A 27,799-nucleotide genomic window follows, 5' to 3' on the forward strand; every position below is an offset into this window, starting at 1 on the left:
GAGGAATGTAGAAGCTATCTAGGTGGCTGGACAGGGCACCCCTCTTCCCCCCACACCCACCCCACAATGCAGCTAGCAAAGAGATGGTTGCATTGATAGCCCGTGCCTATCCTTGACTCCCAGGACTTGCCTGAGACACGCATTACTAAGAGGAATGTAGAAGGCTAGTTATATGTTTGGACAGTGTGCCCCCTCTTCCTACACGAACATCGGATAACGCAGCTAGCAAAGAGATGGTTGTATTGATAGTCAGTGCCTATCCTTGGCTCCCAGGACTTGCCTCAGACAAGCATTGGCAAGAGGAATGTAGAAGGCTATCTAGGTGGTTGGACAGGACACCTCCTCTTCCCCGTCGCTGTCCGCTAATGCAGATAGCAAAGAGATGGCTGCATTGATAGTCAGTGCCTATCCTTGGCTTCCAGGACTTGCCTCAGATAAACATTGGCAAGAGGAACGTAGAATGCTAGCTATGTGTTTGGACAGTGTGCCCTCTACTCCCCTATGCCCATCCGACAATGCAGCTAGCAAAGAGATGGCTGCAATAATAGCCGAAGCTTGCCCTTGGCTCTCAGGACTTGCCTGAAATAAGCATTGGCAAATGGAACACAGAGGGACAAGAGGTTGGAATGCCCAAGTGCTCCATTCACTTGTATTAGACAAGCACCGGCAAGCATAATGAATGGGGTGTACGCCAGCCTCCTGTCCCTCTGCATTCCTTTTGCCAGTACTTGTCTCAGATAATATACAGTTGTGTTCAAAATAATAGCAGTCAGACATCACTAACCGGATCAATCACTGTTTTTGGTAGAAATGATATTTCCTAGCAGGTGTAGTAGAGTAATAGAAATCCAACAGACCCAACAGTCATGACATGCATGCTGCTGATTCTGTGTCATTGAATCACTCATTGAAAGGGGCATGTTCAAAATAATCGCAGTGTGGAGTTCTATCAGTGACGTCATTCATTCTTTGAAAAACAGGTGGCAATTATTGCCCTTATTTAAGGAAGGAAGGCAGCAAATGTTGTACATGCTGGTTACAGTGCATTTCTTTCTGAAATTCTGAGGAAAATGGGTCGTTCCAGACATTGTTCAGAAGAACAGCGTACCTTGATTAAAAAGTTGATTGGAGAGGGGAAAACATATAAAGAAGTGCAGAAAATGATCGGCTGCTCAGCTAAAATGATCGCAAATGCTTTAAAATGGCAACCAAAACCTGAAAGACGTGGAAGAAAGCGAAAAACTACCATTCAAATGGATAGAAGAATGGCCAAAATGGCGCGGACTCAGCCAACAATCAGCTCCAGGAAGATGAAAGAAGGTGTGACGTTCCCTGTGAGGACTGTTACAATTAGAAGACCCCTATGTGAAGCCAAGCTATCTGCAAGAAGTCCCCGCAAAGTCCCACTGTTGGAGAAAAGACGTGTGCTGAAGAGGTTACAATCTGCCAAAGAGCACATTGACTGGCCTAAAGAGAAATGGCGCAACATTTTGTGGACTGATGAAAGTAAGATTGTTCTTTTTGGGTCTAGTGGGCGGAGACAGTTTGTCAGACGACCCCCAAACACTGAATTCAAGGCACAGTACACTGTGAAGACAGTGAAGCATGGTGGTGCAAGCATCATGATATGGGGATGTTTCTCATACTACGGTGTTGGGCCTATTTATCGCATACCAGGGATCATGGATCAGTTTGAATACATCAGAATACTTGAAGAGGTCATGCTGCCTTATGCTGAAGAGGAAATGCCCTTGAAATGGGTGTTCCAACAAGACAACGACCCCAAACACACCAGTAAACGTGCAACATCTTGGTTCCAGACCAACAAGATGGACGTTATGGAGTGGCCAGCCCAATCCCCGGATCTTCATCCAATAGAAAACTTGTGGGGTGACATCAAAAATGCCGTTTCTGAGGCAAAACCAAGAAATAGAGAAGAACTGTGGAATGTGGTCCAATCATCCTGGGCTGGAATACCTGATCACAGGGGCCAGAAGTTGGCTGACTCCATGCAACACAGATGTACAGCAGTTCTCAGAAACAGTGCGACTACAACCAAATATTCATGAAGTCATTCAAAGGAAAGCAAAATCTTCAAACATTTCTCAGTTTATATAGTGAATGTTTGAGTTTGTAAAGAAGAATACAAACACTGCGATTTTTTGAACCGTCTAATATTCACTTTCCTTCAATTTTTTTAGAGGAACAACACAAATTTGATCTATTTTTCATCATGTTGTGATTTGGAATAGAATGTGTCGTGTTCCCAATGCATTTGTGTGGATGGAAATAAAAGCTATTAGAAGGATTTTCAGCTTTATTCACTTTTTTCAACACACTGCTATTATTTTGAACACAACTGTATATGTATAGTGCTGCATGAACTGACAGCGCTATATAAGTACCTGTAGGCCTGTGGATAAGGGGGTACCACCAATCCTACTGTATGGGGCCCAGGTCAGCAGGGGGGGTCCAGGCAGCTGGGTGAATCGGATGTGGACAGGGAGGGTGATCGGCACAGCAGGGGGGACAATTACTGGAACCTATCCCCTGTATGGCTCTCTTTGCAGCAGCTAGCTTCTCCTCTCCCTTCAGATGGCTATCAGCTGCTCCAAAAAGGAGGCATACAGGGGATCGGTTCCAGTAATTGCCAGCCCACCACATCTGTCACCCTCCCTGTGCACCATATGTTTCCCAGTGCTGCCCAGAAGTCTCTTGTGTGCTGCCTAGGTGCCCCATGTCTGCCCCCACCCCTGCAGTGCTACCAGATTCCCTCCTCTCCTTTCCACCAGCGGCTGCAAGCACACAATAGGATCCTTCAGGATGGAGAGGTGGAAGGGTCCCGTAAATATGTCACATTCACCAGCCCTATTCTTTCCTGAGTGAACACAATAAGTGATCGGTACCAATCACTCATTGTGTTCATTCATTACTGAAGCATAGTAAACTAGTCTTTTTTGGGGGGGGGGTGGGAGACGGGGGCCCTGTCAAACTGGCTGTATGGAGCCCCATGGTTTCTAACTGCAGCCCTGAGTACCTGTAATAAATGAATTTGTACGTGGGCGTTGGGGTGCCTTTTCGTTTTTTTCTTCTTTTGTAGTTAAAATTTTTACCACTTTTTTTTATTTTTTTACATTTTTAGCACAATGAGACCAACATGCCCCTTGTGTTATAGCATTGGCAGGTGATAGGTCCTATGTGTTTATGGAGACATCAGGGATCATTGGACTTTCCCCTGCCTTTCACTGCAGCCGACTCAGCACCAGGCCTGTTCTCCATCTACTGTTGACCCGGCATTTCAGCCAGGATTCTGACAGCTCTGGACCTGGATGTGCTCAGAGGTTGAACCGGGCAGAGGTCTGGCAACTTCACAATTGTAGAAAAGTGAGAGACACCCAAATTGCGAGGGAGGCGGCTGCAAAAAAAAAAGAATGAAGAACAGTAGCGGCTGCAGCCGTGAGCTTGTTCTGACCATCTGAGTTTCATATTGTTTATAAATGGCCGGTGGACAGCAAGTGGTTAAGCCCTGGAGGCAGTGAGGGTATGGGAAGCCCAAGCCCTGCGGCACACGATAGGGTAACCAAACGTAATTCTTCCCTAGGCAAACAACATGCAAGTGCTGATAAATACATTGTTAATAAAATAATAAAAATGCCCATTTGTAAGGGGGGAGGAGACAGGGCAACACAATATGACCTATAGTCTAGGTCGGGGTCTTCAAACTTTCTAAACAAGAGACCAGTTTACTGTCCTTCAGACTTTAGGGGGGCCGGACTGTGGCCAGTGGGAGTAGAAAATGTCCTGGTGTCAGAGGGAGTAGACAATGCCACATCTTCAATGGGAAGAATAGTGCCCCATCACTGGTGTCAGTAGGAGGAAGAGTGCCCCATCATTGGTTTCAGTTGGAGGAATAGTGCCCCATTGTTGGGGTCAGTAGGAAGAATCGTGCCCCATTGTTGGGGTCAGTAGGAGGAATAGTGTCCCATTGTTGGGGTCAATGAAAGGAATTATGCTTCTGTTGGTTGTGTCAATAAGAGGAATAGTGCCCCATCATTGGTGTCAGTAGAAGGAATAGTTCCCGATTGTTGGGGTCAGTAGGAAGAATCGTGCCCCATCATTGGTATTAGTGGGAGGAATAGTGTCCTATTGTTGGGGTCAGTAGGAGGAATAGTGCCCCATCATTGGTATCAGTGGGAGGAATAGTGTCCCATTGTTGGGGTCAGTAGGAGGAATAGTGCCTCATCATTGGTGTAAGTAGGAGGAATAGTGCCTCATCATTGGTGTAAGTAGGAGGAATAGTACCCCATTGTTGGGGTCAGTGGAAAGAATTATGCTTCTGTTGGCTGTGTCAATTAGAGGAATAGTGCCCCATCATTGGTGTCAGTAGGAGGAATAGTGCCCCATCATTGGTGTCAGTAGAAGGAATAGTTCCCGATTGTTGGGGTCAGTAGGAAGAATCGTGCCCCATCATTGGTATTAGTGGGAGGAATAGTGTCCTATTGTTGGGGTCAGTAGGAGGAATAGTGCCCCATCATTGGTATCAGTGGGAGGAATAGTGTCCCATTGTTGGGGTCAGTGGAAAGAATTATGCTTCTGTTGGCTGTGTCAATTAGAGGAATAGTGCCCCATCATTGGTGTCAGTGGGAGGAATAGTGCCCAATCATTGGTGTCAGTAGGAAAAATAGTGCCCCATTGTTGGGGTCAGTAGGAGGAATAGTGCCCCATTTTTGGGGTCAGTGAAAGGAATTATGCTTCTGTTGGTTGTGTCAATAAGAGGAATAGTGCCCCATCATTGGTGTCAGTAGGAGGAATAGTGCCCCATTGTTGGGGTCAGTAGGAAGAATCGTGCCCCATCATTGGTGTCAGTAGGAGGAATAGTGTCCCATTGTTGTGGTCAGTAGGAGGAATAGTGTCCCATCATTGATGTAAGTAGGAGAAATAGTGCCCCATTGTTGGGGTCAGTGGAAAGACTTATGCTTCTGTTGGTTGTGTCAATTAGAGGAATAGTGCCCCATCATTGGTGTCAGTGGGAGGAATAGTGTCCTATTATTTGTGTCAGTAGGAGGAATAGTGCCCAATCATTGGTGTCAGTAGGAAGAATAATGCCCCATTGTTGTGGTCAGTGAAAGGAATTATGTTTCTGTTGGTTGTGTCAGTGGGAGGAATAGTACCATATCATTGGTGTCACTGGCAAGAATTATGCACCCATTGTTGGTGTCAGTAGGAGGAATAGTATCCGAAGGGCCGGATAATGGCAAGCAAAGGGCCACATCCGGCCATCCGGGCCGCAGTTTGGAGAACACTGGTCAAGGTTCACACTTCGCAGGTACAGCAGCCCATTCATTTGAATGGCCACCACAGCTAAGGGCTGTGCGCTGCAACATATTTCATTTTTGTTCTTGCTTTTTGTTTTTCTTTATTAGAGTTCCCCTTTTTTGTAGCCTCATGTTGGTGCGTTTGCCATGCAGAGGGCGAGTGGCATGTTTTCCTGTGCTCTTCAGCTAGACTAATTAATCCCATGACCTCACCGCTGTGAATCTGTACATCCTGAACGCTGACCTCACTCTCTGAGCAGTGCCAGCAGCCTGTGCCGTGCCAGTGGGTAGTATTATCTCACCTTAAATAGCTTTTCATTGCAGGTCTTCAGCAGTAAATGTTTTATTTATGTTTCATGTAAAGTACTATGGGTGACTCCCTATTCATTAAAAATCTCCTTTTTTTTATTCCTTTAAAATTTTAATTTGTAGACAAAAAGATTATGGAGGGTTAATTACTAGGCAACGGGATTGTGTGTGGGTTCTTGGCAACCAGGGGATGTGTGGGTGCTTGGCAACCAGGGAATGTATGGGTTCCTGGCAACCAGGGGATGTGTGGGTGCTTGGCAAATCGGGGTATGTATGGGTGCCTGGCAACCGGGGGATGTATGGGTGCCTGGCAACCGGGGGATGTGTGGGTGCTTGGCAAATCGGGGTATGTATGGGTGCCTGGCAAACGGGGGGATGTATGGGCTCCTGGCAACCAGGGGATGTGTGAGTGCCTGGCAACCGGGGGATGTATGGGCGCCTGGTAACCAGGGGATGTGTGGGTGCCTGGAAACAGGGGGATGTATGGGATCCTGGCAACCAGGGGTTGTATGGGCTACTGGTAACCAGGGAATGTGTGGGTTCCTGGCAACCAGGAGATGTGTGAGTGCCTGGCAACTTGAATGTGTGGGTCCTCAGCAACTGGGGGATGTGTTGGTGCCTGACAATCGGGGGGGGTGGGGGGGGAATGTGTGGGTGCCTGGCAACCGGGTTGGGTGATAAATGGTTACTAGAGAAATGATGTGTGAGGTTGCTAGTCAGCCGGTGTATAGGTGGTTACCTGGCAACATCCACACCTCTAAACATTACTAATTTCTGCAGGGCAATCATGGGTGGGGCCCCTAAGGGGATGGATTTATCCAATATGGGTGTGAAGTTTTCAAAAAGAGGTTCTGTGCTGCACAGAAGAATGTTTGGACACAATTAATGGTACATGGAGGCATCTTTGGTTATAGAAGGTTTGCCAATGTGATTTTTCATTTTGATGGAATGGTGCCCTATTATTGGTGTGATTGGGAGGAATGGTGCCCCATTATTGCTGTGATTGGGAGGAATGGCGTCCTATTATTGGTGTGATTGGGAGGAATGGTGTCCTATTATTGGTGTGATTGGGAGGAATGGTGCCCTATTATTGGTGTGATTGGGAGGAATGGTGCCCTATTATTGGTGTGATTGGGAGGAATGGTGCCCTATTATTGGTGTGATTGGGAGGAACAGTGCCCTATTATTGCTGTGATTGGGAGGAACGGTGCCCTGTTATTGGTGTGGTTGGGAGGAATGGTGCCCCATTGTTGTTGTGGTTGGGAGGAGTGGTGCCCCATTGTTGGTGTGGTTGGGAGGAATGGTGCCCATTGTTGGTGTGGTTGGGAGGAATGGTGCCCCATTGTTGGTGTGGTTGGGAGGAATGGTGCCCCATTGTTGGTGTGGTTGGGAGGAATGGTGCCCATTGTTGGTGTCATTGCAAGGAATGGTGTCCCATTATGGGTGTGATTGGGAGGAATTGTGCCCCATTATTGGTGTAGTTAGGAGGAATTGTGCCCCTATATTGGTGTCAGTGGGATAATAGTACCCCAATGGTCATATAAAAGCGTGCAAAGGACCACATCTGGCCCCTGGACCACAGTTTAGAGACCACTGGCATAGAGTCTTGAGGAAGGGGCCGAATTTATGATCTTGTACATAAGCCCACATTCACAAAGCACACCAGATGTGAAATTATGTTTTCCTGTACGAACTGGTAACACGTTCTTGTTGGGCTCGTTCACATGGGCAGCAGTAAAGCAGGTGGTTGATCCTCGGTTTTACCACCCTCCGACTGCCCAGCTAAACACAGCAATACAGCCACTCAGGCGGTCATGTCACCGAGCATGACCCATTCCATTACAATGCACATGGTTGCGTCGTGCTGAGCCGACATTTTGAGGTTTTAAGCAGGCAGACAGGACAACATATCACCTCCTCACTGTCTTTCAAATACCTCTGAAAAGCAATCCCATTCATAGTTTTCCTGATAGGGAAGCCCCCTCCCCCACATCAGAGCCCTACTTATATCAGAGTCCCCCAATATGTCAGAGTGCCCCTTACATGAGAGTCCCCCATACATGACAGTCCCCTTCAGGATCACCTCTTATGCAAGTTGTTCCCCCTTACATGAAAGTGCCCATCAGAGGTTCCCCCCCCAAATCACACACATCAGAGGGCCGATCAGAGTCTCTAATTACATCACAGTCCCCCTAACATCAGGGCTCTTCTTTTTCACCAATGTGTCAGAGGTCTTCTTACATCAGAGTCACCTCTTCAATGCAAGTCCCTATCAGAGTCCCCCCTTACATGAGAATCCCCATCAGAGGTCCCCCACATCAGAGCCCCACTTATATGAGAGTCTCTCAATATGTCAGAGTGCCCCTTACATGAGAGTCCCCCCATACATGACAGCCCCCTTCATAGTCACCTCTTACATGAGAGTCCTTATCAGGGTTCCCCCTTACATGAGAGTCCCCATCAGAGTCACCTCTTACATGCAAGTTTCTATCAGAGTTCCCCCTTACATTAGAGTCCCCATCAGACCCCCCCCCCTTTCTAACTCCAGAATCCCCATCAGAGTCCACTTACCCCAGAAACTTAAAGCATGGCTTGGGGCCTGAAGGCTTAGCTGCAAGCAGGGGCGGACTGACAACTCATGGGGCCCCCGGGCAATAGGGGATCATGGGGCCCCTGTGTCCTTGCCCAAACTCAAAAAAGCCTATGAAAAGGGTACAAGGGGCATCTCATGGGGCCCCCTACTGACCCCGGGCCCTCGGGCAGTGCCCGGGTTTCCAAATGGTCAGTCCGCCCCTGGCTGCAAGTCACATGAAATCTTGCAGTGGGTCTCATTTGGTTCACAGGCCATAGTTTGGAGACCACCTACCCTAACACAATTGGATATTCCCTGGATCAACAATCTCTGACCCCTTTGCAGGGGCAAATTTTCACAAGAGCCAATCTTCAGCACTCTGGCTTGTCGGTATAAGCAAGGAAAGGCTGGCAGCTGGGTTTGCTCCTCACACTTTCCTCTCCTTGGCCAGACCCAAAGAAGTCTTGACCGTCATCCATTACTCTTCCCGTCCCAATATGGATGCTGTCCAGGGGGTTGGATGAGGTTTTACCGTTTGGCCAGGACCCATCTAAATGGGAAAATCTGCAGTCACATCACCAGGTACTCTTGCAGTTGTATAAAATAATAAATCAGCCATTCTGAATGCAGTTGGCATCTTCTGCATGATCTTTTTTTATTCTGTATTAGTAACCGTTGTAATCGAGTGGAGTTTAGAGTTTTGTGCTTTCTTCCTCCTTGTCGTATCATGACTAGTGCACAAGAGATAGGCCAATCAAGACCCACTACACCACCATTTCCCTCTTCACATAACAACACTTATAAACTATCATTAAAGAACACATAACACCGATTGGAGTAAAATGGCCAACACGGCTTTTTATTAACACTTCAGCTTCAAATACACAAAAACATTCCTTAAAACAGAAACACCTAGTCAGAGTTGTTGGTCTTCGAAGGCACCAAAACCGAACCGATATCCACCCACGGAAACCATATTACACTCGGCCTCCAGCCGCAACGCACCGGCTCGGAGACAACCATACCATCCGCAGTGCAGAACCACCACCTTCCAGTTAAACCTCGGTTAACTGGAATGCCGCCGGGCACTCCATACCACCGATGGGTCCTAAACCATTATTTTTACCTTCCAAAATAAGTACTGCCCCCAAAGACCAACAACCGCACACGAATAAACAAGCTCCCCCCCACCCTGGGAGTGACACAATACCCACACGAAAAACAAGGGAGGGCAGGAGGGAAGCTCTCTCTCTCAGGTCTCCAGCCTCAATGAATGACGACCCTCCCATCCCCACCCCAAGGTGTAGAAGACCCCACCTACACCCCCCCAGCTACCAATCAGGTAATATCCATCACCCTTACAACCCCACCTCGTACTATCTTTAACCCTTTCTTGTATTTTCTTTAACCACTCTTGGCCTCATCATGTCTGCCCTGCGATATTCTCTTTTCCTTCTTTTTGCTATGGGCATCTCTTTCCTGTCCACCCGTCTTTACAGTATAAATATTCCATTGGTGTTATGTGTGGTGGTCATTTGTTGCACCATTCTTTCAAAAGGATTAATAAAGTAAAGCATTCAAGTGGAAACTTCGGCAAATATTAAAAAAATAAAATTTATAGACCAGTTATATATGTATTAAAATGTCATTGAAGAGACCTTGGTCAATGACAATTTTCCCATAAGATTATATGTGCTGTGACATTCCTGGACCCTTCCACTATGGAAAAAGATTGGAGGTCTCCAGAATAGCTGTTCAAAGGAGAGAAATTAGTCTTTCAGGTTTCTCTGATTATTTAGAACTCCCAGATTGGGTTCGGGAGTCCAGAGGCTTCAAAGAGCTTTGGGAGGGCAGAACCCTCTAACCCTGGGCCCAACCCTCAGACCAACAGGCTGAGTGTGCAGGTATACACAGCCCTGGTAATCAAGTTGTCACGTACCTGATAGAAGACTGAATTGACGAGGTTGGCCTCTCTTATATCTCCAGTGAACAGTTGGTGCCAAAGGAGAGAAGGAACTTGACTTCTGGCAGGTGTTGAGAGTAGAACTTGCAGCCGGAGATGTAGACTGAGAAGGTCAGGCAGGGCAGGCCCTCACGGATAACGTGGAGCCAAACTGAAGACAGAAGCGTAGTCAGAGGGGCAGCCAGGGACAGTAATGAGCAGGCAATGAGGTACAGAAGCATCAGGCAGAGACATGGTGAAGAGTGAGCCAAGGTCAAGAACTGATGAGCAGAAGTATAAACAATTTTCAAGGTCAGGTCAGTACCAAGGCAGGTCAGCAATGGATTTGTAAGCAGGATACAAGAAGGACATATGGGAATAGCTGAAGAACAGTCAGCACTGAAAGTGAGCAAGAGCATCCCTTAAATAGGCCATCTGGTGCCAACAGGAACCGTGGACACACTCCACGTGCGCAAATTCCTGCACACATGAATGTGCCTATGTGTGACCAGTACTATGTGCACATCTTTGAGCCCAACGTCTCACAATAGTTTCCTGACGCAAGGGCTTGAGAACAGTTCAGGGCTTCAACCTGCAGACAGGAGGTCCCCAGCTTAGAGGCCAGGGCTTGGGCCAAAGCAGCAAGGAGCTGCAAGAGAGAGAGCCAAGAGAGGCGCAAAGTTGCACGTAGGCACAGGGGTGGTGAGAGGTGGTCTGTGGGACCTGACCAAAGGCTTAGACTTGAGGCCTGAGCAAGAGGTGCTACAAGAGGAAGCCAGGAGGCTTGATGTCACTTTTTTTGTGTTTGAAATGATTGGGGAAACCCCTGTGAGGGCAACCATTTTCCTGGAACATTCTTTTTAATTCAAAGTGGGCCAACAAGCCCTAAAACAGTATTTTTTTGTCTGGACTGGACTCATTGGGAAGCAGAGGGCAACCATTTTCCTGGAACTTTCTTTTTAAATCAAAGTGGGCCAACAAGCCCTAAAACAGTATTTTTTGTCTGGACTGGACTCATTGGGAAGCACTACACTTGAGTAACTCTATAGTATTCCCCTCTTCTCCTCTCTCAGCTGCTATCTAAAAGGTTATGTAGGGAGGTGAGGTGAAGAACAGAGGAGCTGGGCCATCATAGACAGTAATTGGGCACTTCCAGAAGAGGAAAGGGCTATGATGTGCAAGGAGGGAGGTGGGTGTGATGGGAAAATGGAAACTTCCTGGAGTCGTTACATTTTCTAGCAAGTAAAAAGGTACATTGTATGTGATTACATTTTTTTTATGGATAGGAGCACTTATAATTTTGTGCTTATAATCTAGCACTGCAGCACATATTTATTTTTAATAGGAGGCCATGGCTCTACTTTGATATTAACATTTTAAAAAGGCTGGCAGGTTCAGATAAAATTCCAGCCATGCCTTGCACACCTGCCGAAATGTGATATCAGGTGGACGGTTAGCATACACACCCTGAGACTGACATAAAATCGGATTTGAAGTCTCTTCAGCCACTGGAAGCTTTTACAAATATATCACTTTATTTTTAGTTGCTAGATTGGAAGATCTATAAAGTGATGGGTGTTGCATGATGGTGGAATGGCATATTCTGGGTAGACTTTAGGCTGCTTTACATAAAGCAGTTTTAGACCCAAAACCAAACATTTTAAATATCGCAGCTTACCTATCATTAGATGTGGTGGCTGCATCGGTGTTCCTTTCTTTGACTTTTTCCCTTGGAGGGCTTGTTCTTTTGAAAGTTCCAGTTCCAGAAAAAAAAGCTGCATCTTTTTCTGCACTGAACTGTACTCAAACGCATCAACTGAATTTATTCTCTCTTGAGAAGAGGAGATTAAGGGGGGATATGATCTCCATGTATAATACATAAGGGGGGATATGATCTCCATGTATAATACATAAGGGGGGGATATGATCACCATGTATAATACATAAGGGGGGATATGATCACCATGTATAATACATAAGGGGGGATATGATCACCATGTATAATACATAAGGGGGGATATAATCACCATGTATAATACATAAGGGGGATATGATCTCCATGTATAATACATAAGGGGGGATATGATCTCCATGTATAATACATAAGGGGGGATATGATCTCCATGTATAATACATAAGGGGGGATATGATCTCCATGTATAATACATAAGGGGGATATGATCTCCATGTATAATACATAAGGGGGGATATGATCTCCATGTATAATACATAAGGGGGGATATGATCTCCATGTATAATACATAAGGGGGGATATGATCTCCATGTATAATACATAAGGGGGGGATATGATCACCATGTATAATACATAAGGGGGGGATATGATCTCCATGTATAATACATAAGGGGGGGATATGATCTCCATGTATAATACATAAGGGGGATATGATCTCCATGTATAATACATAAGGGGGGGATATGATCTCCATGTATAATACATAAGGGGGGATATGATCTCCATGTATAATACATAAGGGGGGGATATGATCTCCATGTATAATACATAAGGGGGATATGATCTCCATGTATAATACATAGGGGGGGGGGATATGATCTCCATGTATAATACATAAGGGGGATATGATCTCCATGTATAAATGCATCAGTGGTTCATATAGTGAGTTATTCACCCTGAGGGCAGAGGACAAGGGGGCACTCTTTACGTCTGGAGGAAAAGAAATATAATCTCCAAACACGGAAAGGTTTCTTCGCAGTGAGAGCTGTGAAAATGTGGAATAGACTCCCTCAAGAGTTGGTTCTCGCCAGCTCCGTGGATTGCTTTAAAAAAGTCCTGGATTCTTTCTTGGATACACAGAATATAACTGGATATAACATTTATAGGTAAAGTTGATTCAGGGAACATCCAATTGCCTCTCGGGGGATCAGGAAGGAATTTTTTTCCCAGCAGGAGCAAATTGGATCGTGCTTTGCTGGGTTTTTTTGCCTTCCTCTGGATCAATTGTGGGTATAGGATTATACCTTTTTTTTTTTTCCTTGGTTGAACTGGATGGACTTTTATCTTTTTTCAGGCTATCTAACAAAGCATTGGAATGCACCTAAATGCACAAAAAACTCACCGGAGCACACATGTTCTTATAGGTGAAGAAAAAAAGAGTGGAAAAATTGCACCAGAATGCCTCAAAAATGCACTGAACGCATAAAACACTGCACATCAGGACACATCTGGACTGGGTTTCTATGGTGTGAACCGGCACTAAAAAGTTATTTTTACTCTTGGCATAGTGAACCTCCGTCACACATCCAGCCATGCGGAAAAAGCTCTTGTTTTCCTATATGATGTACACACATACTCAGACCAGCCCGTCTGGCACCAACAACCATGCCATGTTCAAAGTCACTTAAATCCCCTTTCTTCCCTATTCTGATGCTCGGTTTGAACTTCAGCAAGTCGCCTTCACTATGTCTAGATGCCTAAATGCATTGAGTTGCTGCCATGTGATTGGCTGATTAGCAGTTTGTGTTACAAAGTAGTTGAACAGGTGTACCTAATAAAGAGGCCGGTGAGCGTAGACTTTCATTGCACGCCTCTTTATGCATTCATAGATCCCTGAGAACTCAGCTTTCTTCCTTTCATTGTTTTGCTGACTCGTGTGTATTTGTCCTGTTTTGTGCTGCCTCCTACTGGCTGACTCACAGTCTGCTCACCTTGTATTTGGTTTCAGGGATGAATTTGAAGAGGACGGTTACTGCCAGCCATACCGAGGCATCGCCTGCGCCCGCTTCATCGGGAACCGCACCATTTACATGGAGTCTTTGCACATGCAAGGGGAGATAGAGAACCAAATTACAGGTGTGTAATGTCTAGTCTGTACTCTTACTGGTCTATTTGCCTTCCAGAGGATTCCCCCCTCCCTGACCAAGCCATTTTTTTGCGTTACGGCGGTGCATTATTCTAACTGGCAATTGCGCGGTCATGCAACGCTGCACCCAAATTAAATGTATGTCCTTTTTTCCCACGTATTGAGCTTTCTTTTGGTGGAATTTGATCATATGTGTGCTTTTTTTTTTTGGTCAAATAAGTCCAAAAACACCAGTTTCTGGTGTTTTACTGCGTTTTTCAGCGTTAGAGCGTTTTTACAGCTAAAAAACTCCTCTAGAAACCCACTAGTCCTCAAGTTTTTTTCCAGCCAAAAAACATCCCAGCCAAAAAACATTGATTCCAGTCTATGTGTGTATGGACACATAGGATAACATGCCGGGGATGGACACATAGGATAACATGCCGGGGATGGACACATAGGATAACATGACGGGGATGGACACATAGGATAACATGCCGGGGATGGACACACAGGATAACATGCCGGGGATGGACACATAGGATAACATGCCGGGGATGGACACATAGGATAATATGCCGGGGATGGACACACAGGATAACATGCCGGGGATGGACACACAGGATAACATGCCGGGGATGGACACATAGGATAACATGCCGGGGATGGACACATAGGATAACATGCCGGGGATGGACACATAGGATAACATGCCGAGGATGGACACACAGGATAACATGCCGGGGATGGACACACAGGATAACATGCCGGGAGTGGACACACAGGATAACATGCCGGGGATGGACACACAGGATAACATGCCGGGGATGGACACATAGGATAACATGCCGGGGATGGACACACAGGATAACATGCCGTGGATGGACACATAGGATATCATGCCGGGGATGGACACACAGGATAACATGCCGGGGATGGACACACAGGATAAAATGCCGGGGATGGACACACAGGATAACATGCCGGGGATGGACACATAGGATAACATGCCGGGGATGGACACATAGGATAACATGCCGGGGATGGACACACAGGATAACATGCCGTGGATGGACACATAGGATATCATGCCGGGGATGGACACACAGGATAACATGCCGGGGATGGACACACAGGATAAAATGCCGGGGATGGACACACAGGATAACATGCCGGGGATGGACACACAGGATAACATGCCGGGGATGGACACATAGGATAACATGCCGGGGATGGACACATAGGATAACATGCCGGGGACGGACACAGAGGATAACACGCGGGGGATGGACACATAGGATAACATGCCGGGGATGGACACAGAGGATAACACGCGGGGGATGGACACATAGGATAACATGCTGGGGATGGACACAGAGGATAACACGCGGGGGATGGACACATAGGATAACATGCCGGGGATGGACACATAGGATAACATGCTGGGGATGGACACATAGGATAACATGCTGGGGATGGACACGTAGGATAACATGCCGGGGATGGACACATAGGATAACATGCCGGGGATGGACACATAGGATAACATGCCGGGGATGGACACATAGGATAACATGCCGGGGATGGACACATAGGATAACATGCCGGGGATGGACACACAGGATAACATGCTGGGGAGTTTACTGGCTGTAGAAAAAAATGTCAAAAGCCAAAAACAGCCGCTGTAAAACCATCAAGAGTGCATGAGGGCTAAAGATTGAACACTGAGCTATGAGTGAGTAGAGTTGACTCAAGTTCCTCTTTAAACTGAAAGTTTTATTTAAAGACGTTTTGGTTTTTTTATGCCCTGACTATAAAAGAAATAAATATACAAACCACTACACACTCTCTTTAATTGTTCTCTCTTTTTTCAGCTGCCTTCACCATGATTGGAACCTCCAACCACCTGTCGGACAAATGCTCCGAGTTCGCCATTCCATCCCTTTGCCACTACGCCTTTCCCTACTGCTCCGAGACCTCGTCCTCCCCCAAACCACGGGACCTGTGCCGGGACGAGTGTGAGATCCTGGAGAACGTCCTGTGCCAAGCCGAGTACATCTTTGCCAGGTCCAACCCTATGATCCTAATGAGACTGAAACTGCCGAACTGCGAGGACCTTCCACAGCCAGACAGCCCTGAGGCCAGTAACTGCATCCGCATTGGAATACCAATGGCTGACCCCATTAATAAGAGTAAGTGCAGACCAGCAGTAAGGAGCTCAATTATTACCCTCTATGTCAACTCACATTATTATTTTCCTTTCTCTCTGTCCCAATAAAAATTGTATTGGATTTTGTAGGTATGGTATACTTTTACATAGTTACACTGGTCCTGTGTGAACCAATGTAACTATATACAATGTATACCATACCTGGCTGACACCCCTAGAAGACTAGTAGAAACCGCTACTCCAGTGATCTCCACTTGTTTTCGGGTCCATGAGACTCCACCAGTGACTAAAATATCACAGTTGATCGGGCTGTTTTTTTAACCCCTTTAGGTCCTGGTGTCTGTTAAGCCTTCATGTGCAGAAAGATTCTAGATGCAAGAGTCTTTCTGAATGTTTTTGAAGGTTCTCAACTATACAGGTCATGGTGTATATGGTAGTAGTAAATCACATTCATCTGGATGTGTCTGTAATGTTGGAGATCTTTCAGAACTTCTCCAAGCCCCTTCTTCAGTTTTTGAGTCAGGGACATTCCCAATAATGTATGTCCACATTAGTAGCACCAACACAATCCACAATCACCATGAAACGTGTAGATGTTAATTGTCCAAAAACAGGATGGGAGAAAGTTGTGGAACCACTTTGTTCTGTTTGCAATCCCATCCTTGGTGTCAGGAAGGCTTCATAGGTGTTATTTCCTCGATTTACATAGCTAAATGTGTGAATTATTGTCAATTCACTGAGGTAAAGATGTATTTTGTATTTACTAATGTTTACATTTTTTTCCATAAAGATCCTACCAGTAGGAATGACCATGGGTCATCGACCCAGTATGACTATGTAGTGATATATGGTCAGTAATTATTAGGTTAGTACTTTTTCATTTCTTCCATAAAGATCCTACCAGTAGGAATGACCATGGGTCATCGACCCAGTATGACTATGTGGTCATATAAGGTCAGTAATTATTAGGTTACTATTTTTTCATTTCTTCCATAAAGATCCTACTATTAGGGATGAGCATGGGTCATTGACCCTTTATGACCATGTGGTCATATTAGATCAGTGATGTCATGAGTATCCCTACCCCTTTGTATGCTTGGAGCTTTGAAATGGGGAATGCCTTGGCGATTGGCCCAGCACTGACAGCTTTCTTCCATGTTTTGGACCAAACCCAAGCTGAACCCAAGCTCCTTCTTACCTACCAGGGACATATGACCAGTATCAGTGTAATTACCTGCCTCCCAACACCTGACCACATGAACAGAGGAAACATTTTCATGGCAAAGTTGTGTTGTGTTCAGTGGTCACCATCCAGTGCCATTGTTCTCTGGTGGGAAAGGATTTAATGGGTTCTGTGCACCAGCCTTTCTCAACCTTTGTATCCCAGAGGAACTACTACAATAATTTTCAGGGCTTTAAGAACCCTTGTTAAAATGAATTCATTGGGAATCTATAAGAAAAATGTCACTTACATTGATAGTCAGTAGGAAGAATGCAATCCTTACAGTGGTGGTCAGAGTGCCACCATTACAGACAGCTAAAAAGATAACGTGGTATCACACTGTTAGCTTTGTTGAGTGATGTTTGTAATGGAACCGACCCAGACTGCGCTTGAGTACTTCCATTAGAATACGCTACCCCGTCCGAACATAGACAACAGACACCACAGCCGACCATACAAGACTAGACGACACCAATCTTGAAGTAAACCAGGAGGAAGACTAGTTTATTTGAACACAGATACAAGATATGTACACTTATGGGAATATCCCCCCTCCCTGCATAATGACACAGGGCGGGACAATCTACATTAAGTAACAAGAGACACACAGGTATTCAAATTTCACACCAGCAGGAGGGAGGGCTGCGCTAGACACCCCCTACACTAAGCTAATACACATAAACACATACATCCCATAATAGTTTGCTCCCATGCAAGACAAACAATAGAACAATGGGATGCAGCTACATAACATTAAACAATCAACAACCCCCACCCCAATATTAGGACAGATCACCCTGTACCCCAAACAGGCACAGGGTGATTTACACATAAGAGGGATATGGGGAGCTGAGACGGGGTCTCCCCACCTCTCCAAAGTGAGCTGGGTTCCATGGGCCCCCCACCCAAAGTGACTCCCGTCACAGTCCCTGCCCTGTCACCTTTCTTATTTGAGACAAGCACACACTATAGGGGGATATGCTTTGTTTGCATTTCAAGTCTGAGGTTTATAACCACTTTAATTAAGGGCATCTGCACTTACAGTGTTCTCCCAGCTCTTTCCCCCCTAAAGTCCCACAAGTACCCGTTGAGCCTACCACCTAATGCCGTTTCCTGTGATGGGGTGGCAACAATGCTGCACTGCTCCTATGTTCAGAGCAGAGTTACTGTTATTAATATTCTACTACAGGATTTATATAGCGCCAACAGTTTGCTCAGCGCTTTACAATATAATGGGAGACAATACAGTTCAATACAAGAGGGATAGGAGGGCCCTGATCCTGGGAGCTGTTGGCCCAGGATTTATGCAGGAACCAGCAGGTCAGTGTCAAGGTCCTACCTTTTCCCTGAGGTTATGTTACTCCATGTGCTGGCGTCCATCTTGGATTTCTGCTGAGCATGGTGGGAATCCTTTTATGCCTTCATGTCTCTGAGGTCCATCCCCCAGAGGGGTGTGGCTGATGACATATAAGCCTGTGGTCCGCACATGCTCTTTGCACTTGTGTCTTGTGTCTTTGTGTTGCTATTACGCTGTTCTGACTCTTGTGACTCTCCTGGTATCTGATTCGGCTTGTGACTCGACTATTCTTTGCGGTCGCCTTTCATCTTACCCTCTGTTGCTGAACCCGGCTCGTGACCTGTGATTCTCGTCTGCTGTCCTGTACTGTTTTGTCCTGTTGTTGTTGACCCGGCCTGTCTGACTACTCTTTTGTCTCTTCCACCAGCTACACGCCATTGGCGGCGGCCATTACCGCAGCTGAGGTGTCTCGGGGGCCGCAACCTGGTTCCTGGCTGCGTCAAGTCCATCCCCACCATCAGGGGCCCTGGTGAAGGGCAGCCTGGGACTTAGACTCCGTGCCCTGAGGGACTTCGGTCTGTAGGTGGTGGTTGTCGTCAGCTAGTGCGTTACATTGTTAGGCCTGCCTGTCCGTTCCTCGGCCCCTGCCCTGACAGTCGGAGGTCAATCAGCCCTTAAGGATCAAGGTCAAGGAACCCCTAGCAGCCTCTAGAACCCTGCTTGAGAATGGCTGCTCTGCACCATGACCACCACACTACGCTAAAACTAATATATTCTGAAAAGTCCATGTTTTATCATTTTGGAAGGTTTTTGCCAGAAAACTAAAACTGGTTTTGCCATTTTGTAAATACACTGATATACAGATATCCCATTAGTTCTGGTCAAGAAAATGACATACAGTTGTGTTCAAAATAATAGCAGTGTGTTGAAAAAAGTGAATAAAGCTGAAAATCCTTCTAATAGCTTTTATTTCCATCCACACAAATGCATTGGGAACACGACACATTCTATTCCAAATCAAAACATGAAGAAAAATACATCAAATTTGTGTTGTTCCTTTAAAAAAATGGAAGAAAAGTGAATATTAGGCGGTTCAAAAAATCGCAGTGTTTGTATTCTTCTTTACAAACTCAAACATTCACTATATAAACTGAGAAATGTTTGAAGATTTTGCTTTCCTTTGAATGACTTCATGAATATTTGGTTGTAGTCGCACTGTTTCTGAGAACTGCTGTACATCTGTGTTGCATGGAGTCACCCAACTTCTGGCCCCTGTGATCAGGTATTCCAGCCCAGGATGATTGGACCACATTCCACAGTTCTTCTCTATTGTTTGGTTTTCCCTCAGAAACTGCATTTTTGATGTCACCCCACAAGTTTTCTATTGGATTAAGATCCGGGGATTGGGCTGGCCACTCCATAACGTCCATCTTGTTGGTCTGGAACCAAGATGTTGCACGTTTACTGGTGTGTTTGGGGTCGTTGTCTTGTTGGAACACCCATTTCAAGGGCATTTCCTCTTCAGCATAAGGCAGCATGACCTCTTCAAGTATTCTGATGTATTCAAACTGATCCATGATCCCTGGTATGCGATAAATAGGCCCAACACCGTAGTATGAGAAACATCCCCATATCATGATGCTTGCACCACCATGCTTCACTGTCTTCACAGTGTACTGTGGCTTGAATTCAGTGTTTGGGGGTCGTCTGACAAACTGTCTCCGGCCACTAGACCCAAAAAGAACAATCTTACTTTCATCAGTCCACAAAATGTTGCGCCATTTCTCTTTAGGCCAGTCAATGTGCTCTTTGGCAGATTGTAACCTCTTCAGCACATGTCTTTTTTCCAACAGTGGGACTTTGCGGGGGCTTCTTGCAGATAGCTTGGCTTCACATAGGCGTCTTCTAATTGTAACAGTCCTCACAGGGAACGTCACACCTTCTTTCATCTTCCAGGAGCTGATTGTTGGCTGAGTCCGCGCCATTTTGGCTATTCTTCTATCCATTCCAATGGTAGTTTTTCGCTTTCTTCCACGTCTTTCAGGTTTTGGTTGCCATTTTAAAGCATTTGCGATCATTTTAGCTGAGCAGCCGATCATTTTCTGCACTTCTTTATATGTTTTCCCCTCTCCAATCAACTTTTTAATCAAGGTACGCTGTTCTTCTGAACAATGTCTGGAACGACCCAGAGAAATGCACTGTAACCAGCATGTACAACATTTGCTGCCTTCCTTCCTTAAATAAGGGCAATAATTGCCACCTGTTTTTCAAAGAATGAATGACCTCACTAATAGAACTCCACACTGCTATTATTTTGAACACGCCCCTTTCAATGAGTGATTCAATGACACAGAATCAGCAGCATGCATGTCATGACTGTTGGGTCTGTTGGATTTCTATTACTCTACTACACCTGCTAGGAAATATCATTTCTACCAAAAACAGTGATTGATCCGGTTAGTGATGTCTGACTGCTATTATTCTGAACACAACTGTACATAATGAAATCTAACAGAAGCTGTGTATATCTGATGGTTATATAGTCCAGTCTGTAAAACTACTTCTACTGAAAACCACATGAAACAGTCCATGGCTCTGTCACTTCATTGTGTCATTGATCAGCATGTTCTCAGCCATCCTGCAGTCATACATGGGCCTATTTGGTAAGACGGTGATAATATAACCTTCCTGGTATTTTAAATATTATATCCTAATCATTTATAAACTTACCTACCTTTTACTTTCTTTACCTTATAGTGTTACTTAACCCCCAACAGTACAATCAGTCTGTAGATGCAGTAAAGCATGCTTGTTATACTCAACATGGAACCCAAGGGGTTAATCCTCTGCATTGTTTAAAAAAGGCTGTTTGATCCTGTCTTCCCTGATCCTCTCCTTCTACTGTCCCCAATCCATCTGCTGACAGAAGAGAGCCTTCGAGGCAAGCTGCACATGTTCAGTTTAGTGTGTATTGCTAGATAGTTTTATTTTTTTCTTGGGAGAGTGCATGTGATCAGCAAAGGGCCAATCAGCGCTGTGCAGACAGAGGGTCAGGGGTTATGCAGCATCATAGGACAATCAGGGGAGAAGCTTTTCACATTCTGCATCCCTTGTTGGTGTCAGTAGAAAGGAATAGTACTCCATCATTGGTGTCAGTGGGGGTAATAGTGCCCCATCGTTGGAGTTAATGGAGGGAATAGTGCTCCATTGTTGGTGGCAGTGGAAGGAAAAGTGCACCATTGTTGGTGGCAGTGGAAGGAAAAGTGCTCCATCGTTGGTGTCAGTGGTAGGAATAATGCTCCATTGATGGTGTCAGTGGAAGGAACAGTGCCCCATCGTTGGTGTCAGTGGAAGGAATCGTGCTCCATCGTTGGTGTTAGTGGGAGGAATAATGCTCCATCGTTGGCGCCAGTGGAAGGAATCGTGCTTCATCGTTGGTGTTAGTGGGAGGAATAGTGCTCCATTGTTGGTGTCAGTGGAAGGAATCGTGCTCCATCTGGTGTCAGTGGAAGGAATCGTGCTCCATCATTGGTGTCAGTGGAAGGAATCGTGCTCCATCGTTGGTGTCAGTGGAAGGAATCGTGCTCCATCGTTGGTGTTAGTGGGAGGAATAGTGCTCCATTGTTGGTGTCAGTAGAAGGAATAATGTTCCATCCTTGGTGTCAGTGGAAGGAATAATTCTTCATTGTTGGTGTCATTAGAAGGAATAATGCTCCATCGTTGGTGTCAGTGGTAGGAATAATGCTCCATTGATGGCGTCAGTGGGAGGAATAGTGCTCCATTGTTGGTGTGAGTAGAAGGAATAATGCTCCATTGTTGGTGTCAATAGGAGGAATAGTGTTCCATTGTTGGTGTCAGTAGGAGGAATAGTGTTCCATTGTTGGTGTCAGTAGAAGGAATAATGTTCCTTCCTTGGTGTCAGTGGAAGGAATAATTCTCCATTGTTGGTGTCAGTAGAAGGAATAATGCTCTATCGTTGGTGTCAGTGGGAGGAATAGTGCTCCATTGTTGGTGTCAGTGGAAGGAACAGTGCCCCATCATTGGTGTCAGTGGAAGGAATCGTGCTCCATCGTTGGTGTCAGTGGGAGGAATAGTGCTCCATTGTTGGTGTCAGTGGAAGGAATAATGCTCCATCGTTGGTGTCAGTGGAAGGAATAGTGCTCGTTGGTGTCAGTGGGAGGAGGGCTGGATAAAAGAAAACAAAGCACAATTTGGAGACCACTGTTTTAATAGATTGTTAGCTCTTCCACCTTCTGTATCCTTCCTTATACCCTAATAGAGTGTAAGCTCTGCCATATTCTGTATTTTCTTCTAAACCCTGATAAGCTCTTCCACCATCGGTCCTCCATTATGCCCCAATAGATTGTAAGCTCTTCCACCATCGGTCCTCCATTATGCCCCAATAGATTGTAAGCTCTTCCACCATCGGTCCTCCATTATGCCCCAATAGATTGTAAGCTCTTCCACCATCGGTCCTCCATTATGCCCCAATAGATTGTAAGCTCTTCCACCATCGGTCCTCCATTATGCCCCAATAGATTGTAAGCTCTTCCACCCTCGGTCCTCCATTATGCCCCAATAGATTGTAAGCTCTTCCACCATCGGTCCTCCATTATGCCCCAATAGATTGTAAGCTCTTCCACCATCGGTCCTCCATTATGCCCCAATAGATTGTAAGCTCTTCCACCATCGGTCCTCCATTGTGCCCCAATAGATTGTAAGCTCTTCCACCCTCGGTCCTCCATTGTGCCCCAATAGATTGTAAGCTCTTCCACCATCGGTCCTCCATTATGCCCCAATAGATTGTAAGCTCTTCCACCCTCGGTCCTCCATTATGCCCCAATAGATTGTAAGCTCTTCCACCATCAGTCCTCCATTGTGCCCCAATAGATTGTAAGCTCTTCCACCATCTGTCCTCCATTGTGCCCCAATAGATTGTAAGCTCTTCCACCATCGGTCCTCCATTATGCCCCAATAGATTGTAAGCTCTTCCACCATCGGTCCTCCATTATCCCCCAATAGATTGTAAGCTCTTCCACCATCGGTCCTCCATTGTGCCCCAATAGATTGTAAGCTCTTCCACCCTCGGTCCTCCATTATGCCCCAATAGATTGTAAGCTCTTCCACCATCGGTCCTCCATTATGCCCCAATAGATTGTAAGCTCTTCCACCATCGGTCCTCCATTATGCCCCAATAGATTGTAAGCTCTTCCACCATCGGTCCTCCATTATGCCCCAATAGATTGTAAGCTCTTCCACCATCGGTCCTCCATTATGCCCCAATAGATTGTAAGCTCTTCCACCATCGGTCCTCCATTATGCCCCAATAGATTGTAAGCTCTTCCACCATCGGTCCTCCATTGTGCCCCAATAGATTGTAAGCTCTTCCACCATCGGTCCTCCATTATGCCCCAATAGATTGTAAGCTCTTCCACCATCGGTCCTCCATTATGCCCCAATAGATTGTAAGCTCTTCCACCATCAGTCCTCCATTATGCCCCAATAGATTGTAAGCTCTTCCACCATCGGTCCTCCATTATGCCCCAATAGATTGTAAGCTCTTCCACCATCGGTCCTCCATTATGCCCCAATAGATTGTAAGCTCTTCCACCATCGGTCCTCCATTATGCCCCAATAGATTGTAAGCTCTTCCACCATCGGTCCTCCATTGTGCCCAATAGATTGTAAACTCTTCCACCATCGGTCCTCCATTATGCCCCAATAGATTGTAAGCTCTTCCACCATCGGTCCTCCATTGTGCCCAATAGATTGTAAACTCTTCCACCGTCTGTTTCCTTTCCTATGTTGTTAGTTCTTCTACCGCCTCCTGTATGAATTCCAGTGAAAATCCTTTACTCCTCTGTTTTCTTTCCAGACCACAAATGCTACAACAGCACAGGGGTGGATTACCGCGGCACAGTGAGCGTCACCAAATCTGGACGGCAGTGCCAGCCGTGGAATTCGCAATACCCGCACACTCACACGTTCAACGCCCTGCGTTACCCTGAACTGACCGGGGGTCATTCGTACTGCAGAAACCCCGGCAACCAGAAGGAGGCTCCGTGGTGCTTCACGTTGGACGAAAACATGAAACACGAAATTTGCGACATTCCGGCCTGCGGTAAGTACAAATCGGCCTCCTTCTACCTTATGAGTGTGCTACTAAGATGTGCTAACCGTGATTAGCCAACTGGATTGAGGGCGGGGCTTAAAGGACAACTCCAAGTCAGGTCCCACAACATTTTGGGCTTGAAGAAGAGAGTAGACTTTCTCTCCGACTCCAGCCTCATGGTTGTATATCCTTTGATGTCATCCAGTACAATGCAGGGTCCATAGCAGTGCATTGGACGTGACAACGCTAAAGGACAGTCGGCTTCCAGAACAAAGGGGTGTATAGGAGAGCTGGCTGAGGGGGGAGAGGGGGATTGGATAAGTAGAAGTGCTTTTTCCTATACCCTAGACATAGACAAGCATTTACTTCTTGCGGTGTGGGGGCATCTCAACTACAGCAAAGCGGGGGGGGGGGGGTTCAACCGGAAAATACAATTCCAGCACCTCCAGCACTAAATGTATGTACTGGCAAAGGGTACTAGGGGATTCTGGAGGGTCTACCGATGCAGGCTGCTAGTGGGATCTATTATGGTTGGGGGTATAGTTTTGCTGGGGGGGATCTGTTGTTGCTGGTGGGGGATCTGTTGCTATTAGGGGGATATAACATATTCATAAAGTACTGTCCCCTTCAATCGTCAAAGTATATTAGCTGCTGCTGGGGGATTTATTGTTGCTGGGGGTGGGGGGCTATTTTTGCAGGGGGATCTACTGTTTTGAAGGATGTCTATTGTTGCTGGCTGATGGAGGGTCTGATGTTGCTAGGTCTGATCTATGGTTGCAGGTTGGGGATCTATTGTTCCTGGTTGGGGTCTGTTGTTGGGGTTGATCTATTGTTTGCAGGTTGGGGATCTATTGTCACTCCTTAGGGGGGAGTCTGTTTTTGCTAGGGTTGATCTATTGTTGCAAGCTGGGGAACTATTGTCACTGGGGGATCTATTGTTACTTCTTAGGGGGGGTGTCTGTTGTTGCTAGGGTTGATATATTGTTGCAGGTTGGGGATCTGTTGTCACTGGGGGGTCTATTGTTGCTTGTTGATGAGGTTGAACCATTGTTACAGGTTGGGAATCTACTGTTGCTGTGGGTCTGTTGATGCAGCAGTTGATATTTTATTGCAGAGTGGGGATCTATTGTTGTTTGGTGGCCTATTGTTGCTGAGCTTGATCTGTTGTTGCAGGTTGGGGATGCATTGTTGCTGAGCGGTCTATTATTGCTGGGTGGCTCTTGTTTCTGCTGGGGGATCTATTCTTACTGTGGGGATCTGTTGATCCTGCCATGGAGGTCCTTGTTCAGGCATTTCCAGGCACCTTTTGCATTATTGCAGGGTGATCTACTGTTTTTAGGGAGATCTATTGTTGCTGGCTTCTGGAAGGTCTGTTGTTGCTAAGTTTGATCTATGGTTGTACGTTGTGGATCTATTGTTCTTGGGTGGGGTCTGTTGTTGCTGTGGTTGATCTATTGTTGCAGTTTGGGAATCTTTTGTCGCTTCTTAGGGGGGAGTCTATTGTTGCTAGGGTTGATCTATTGATGCAGGCTGGGGATCTATTGTTCCTGGAGGGAATATATTGTTGCTTGTTCATGAGGTTGATCTTTTGTTGCAGACTGGAGATCTATTGTTGCTGTAGGTCTGTTGTTTCTAGGGTTGAACTCCTGCTACAGGCTGGGGATCTATTGTTGTTGGGGGTCTGTTATTTCCAGGGTTGAACTCCTGCTACGGGCTGGGGATCTATTGTTGCTGGGGGTCTGTTGTTTCCAGGGTTGAACTTCTGTTACAGGCTGGGGATCTATTATTGCTGGGGGTCTGTTGTTTCCAGGGTTGAACTCATGTTACAGGCTGGGGTCTATTATTTCCAGGGTTGAACTCCTGCTACAGGCTGTGGATCTCTTGTTGCTGGGGGTCTGTTGTTTCCAGGGTTGAACTCCTGCTACAGGCTGGGGATCTATTGTTGCTGGGGGTCTGTTGTTTCCAGGGTTGAACTCCTGCTACAGGCTGGGGATCTATTGTTGCTGCGTGTCTGTTGTTTCCAGGGTTGAACTCCTGTTACAGGGTGGGGATTTATTGTTGTTGGAAGGTCTCTTGTTGCTGAGCTTGATCTATTGTTGCAGGCTGGAGATCTATTGTTGTTGGAGGGTCTCTTGTTGCTGAGCTTGATCTATTGTTGCTGGGGTCTGTTATTTCCAAGGTTGAACTCCTGCTACAGGCTGGGGATCTATTGTTGCTGTGGTCTGTTGTTTCCAGGGTTGAACTCCTGCTACAGGCTGGGAAATTAATTGGTGCTGGGGGTCTGTTATTTCCAGGGTTGAACTCCTGTTACAGGCTGGGGATCTATTGTTGTTGGAGGGTCTCTTGTTGCTGAGCTTGATCTATTGTTGCAGGTTGGGGATCTATTGTTGCTGAGCAGTCTATTGTTACTGGTTCTGTTTTTGCTGGGGAGAATCTATTCTTGCTGTGGGGATCTATTGGTGATCCTGCCGTGGAGGTGCTTGTTCAGGCATTTCTAGGCACTTCCTGTGATAGGGTGACAACCCTCTCCCAATTCTGCGTCTATGTTGTCACCTTGTCACACATTCTGTAACAAAAAAGGAAAAAAAATATTTTATTAGAAAAAAAAATCTAAAGGCAATTGATTATAATTCGCGGTGATTGGCCGCCCTTCAGTTAAGGTTTACATCTACTTAAACTCTGTAAATGGAGGAGATGGGCCTGGAAGGGTCGCCCCCTCTGCAGCCCGGTAGCACGTAGCATGGAACAAGGGCCCTGTATCCAGGAGCGGTGTTTTCTCTTTTATTGTGGAAGGAGGGGAGGCCCCGTGTCAGCGGTGCTACTGTGCTGTGTGATCTGGGAGCCTCAGGACACAGGCCGCCTTTGTAGCTCCTGAAAAACGAGCCCAGCGGAGGAGAACGGCGCAGCCTGGAAGCCGAAGCCGCAACATCCCAAACAGGAAATTCCCAGGCCAGGCAAACTTCACCGCTGATGCATGTGTTCTGCAACCCGAGTAATGACATGAAATCTTCTGGCTGCCGCTGTTTACAAGGAAACACAATA

General features: G+C 46.2%; 1 protein-coding gene across 1 annotated transcript in view; it reads left to right on the plus strand.

Annotated features, from left to right (window-relative positions):
- The window catches only part of ROR1 (ROR family WNT receptor 1), a 441,584-nt gene that overhangs the window by 389,844 nt on the left and 23,941 nt on the right, over nt 1-27,799 (plus strand). Inside the window, exons 5-7 of the mRNA XM_089653390.1 lie at nt 13,840-13,967; nt 15,831-16,148; nt 24,521-24,766. Of these exons, the coding sequence (XP_089509516.1) occupies nt 13,840-13,967; nt 15,831-16,148; nt 24,521-24,766 (692 nt within the window). The remainder of the gene's footprint in view (nt 1-13,839; nt 13,968-15,830; nt 16,149-24,520; nt 24,767-27,799) is intronic.

The sequence above is a fragment of the Staurois parvus genome, unplaced genomic scaffold (genome assembly GCF_062004578.1).
Source record: "Staurois parvus isolate SC_StPar_1 unplaced genomic scaffold, SC_StPar_1.0 ptg000709l, whole genome shotgun sequence".
NCBI lineage: Eukaryota > Metazoa > Chordata > Amphibia > Anura > Ranidae > Staurois > Staurois parvus.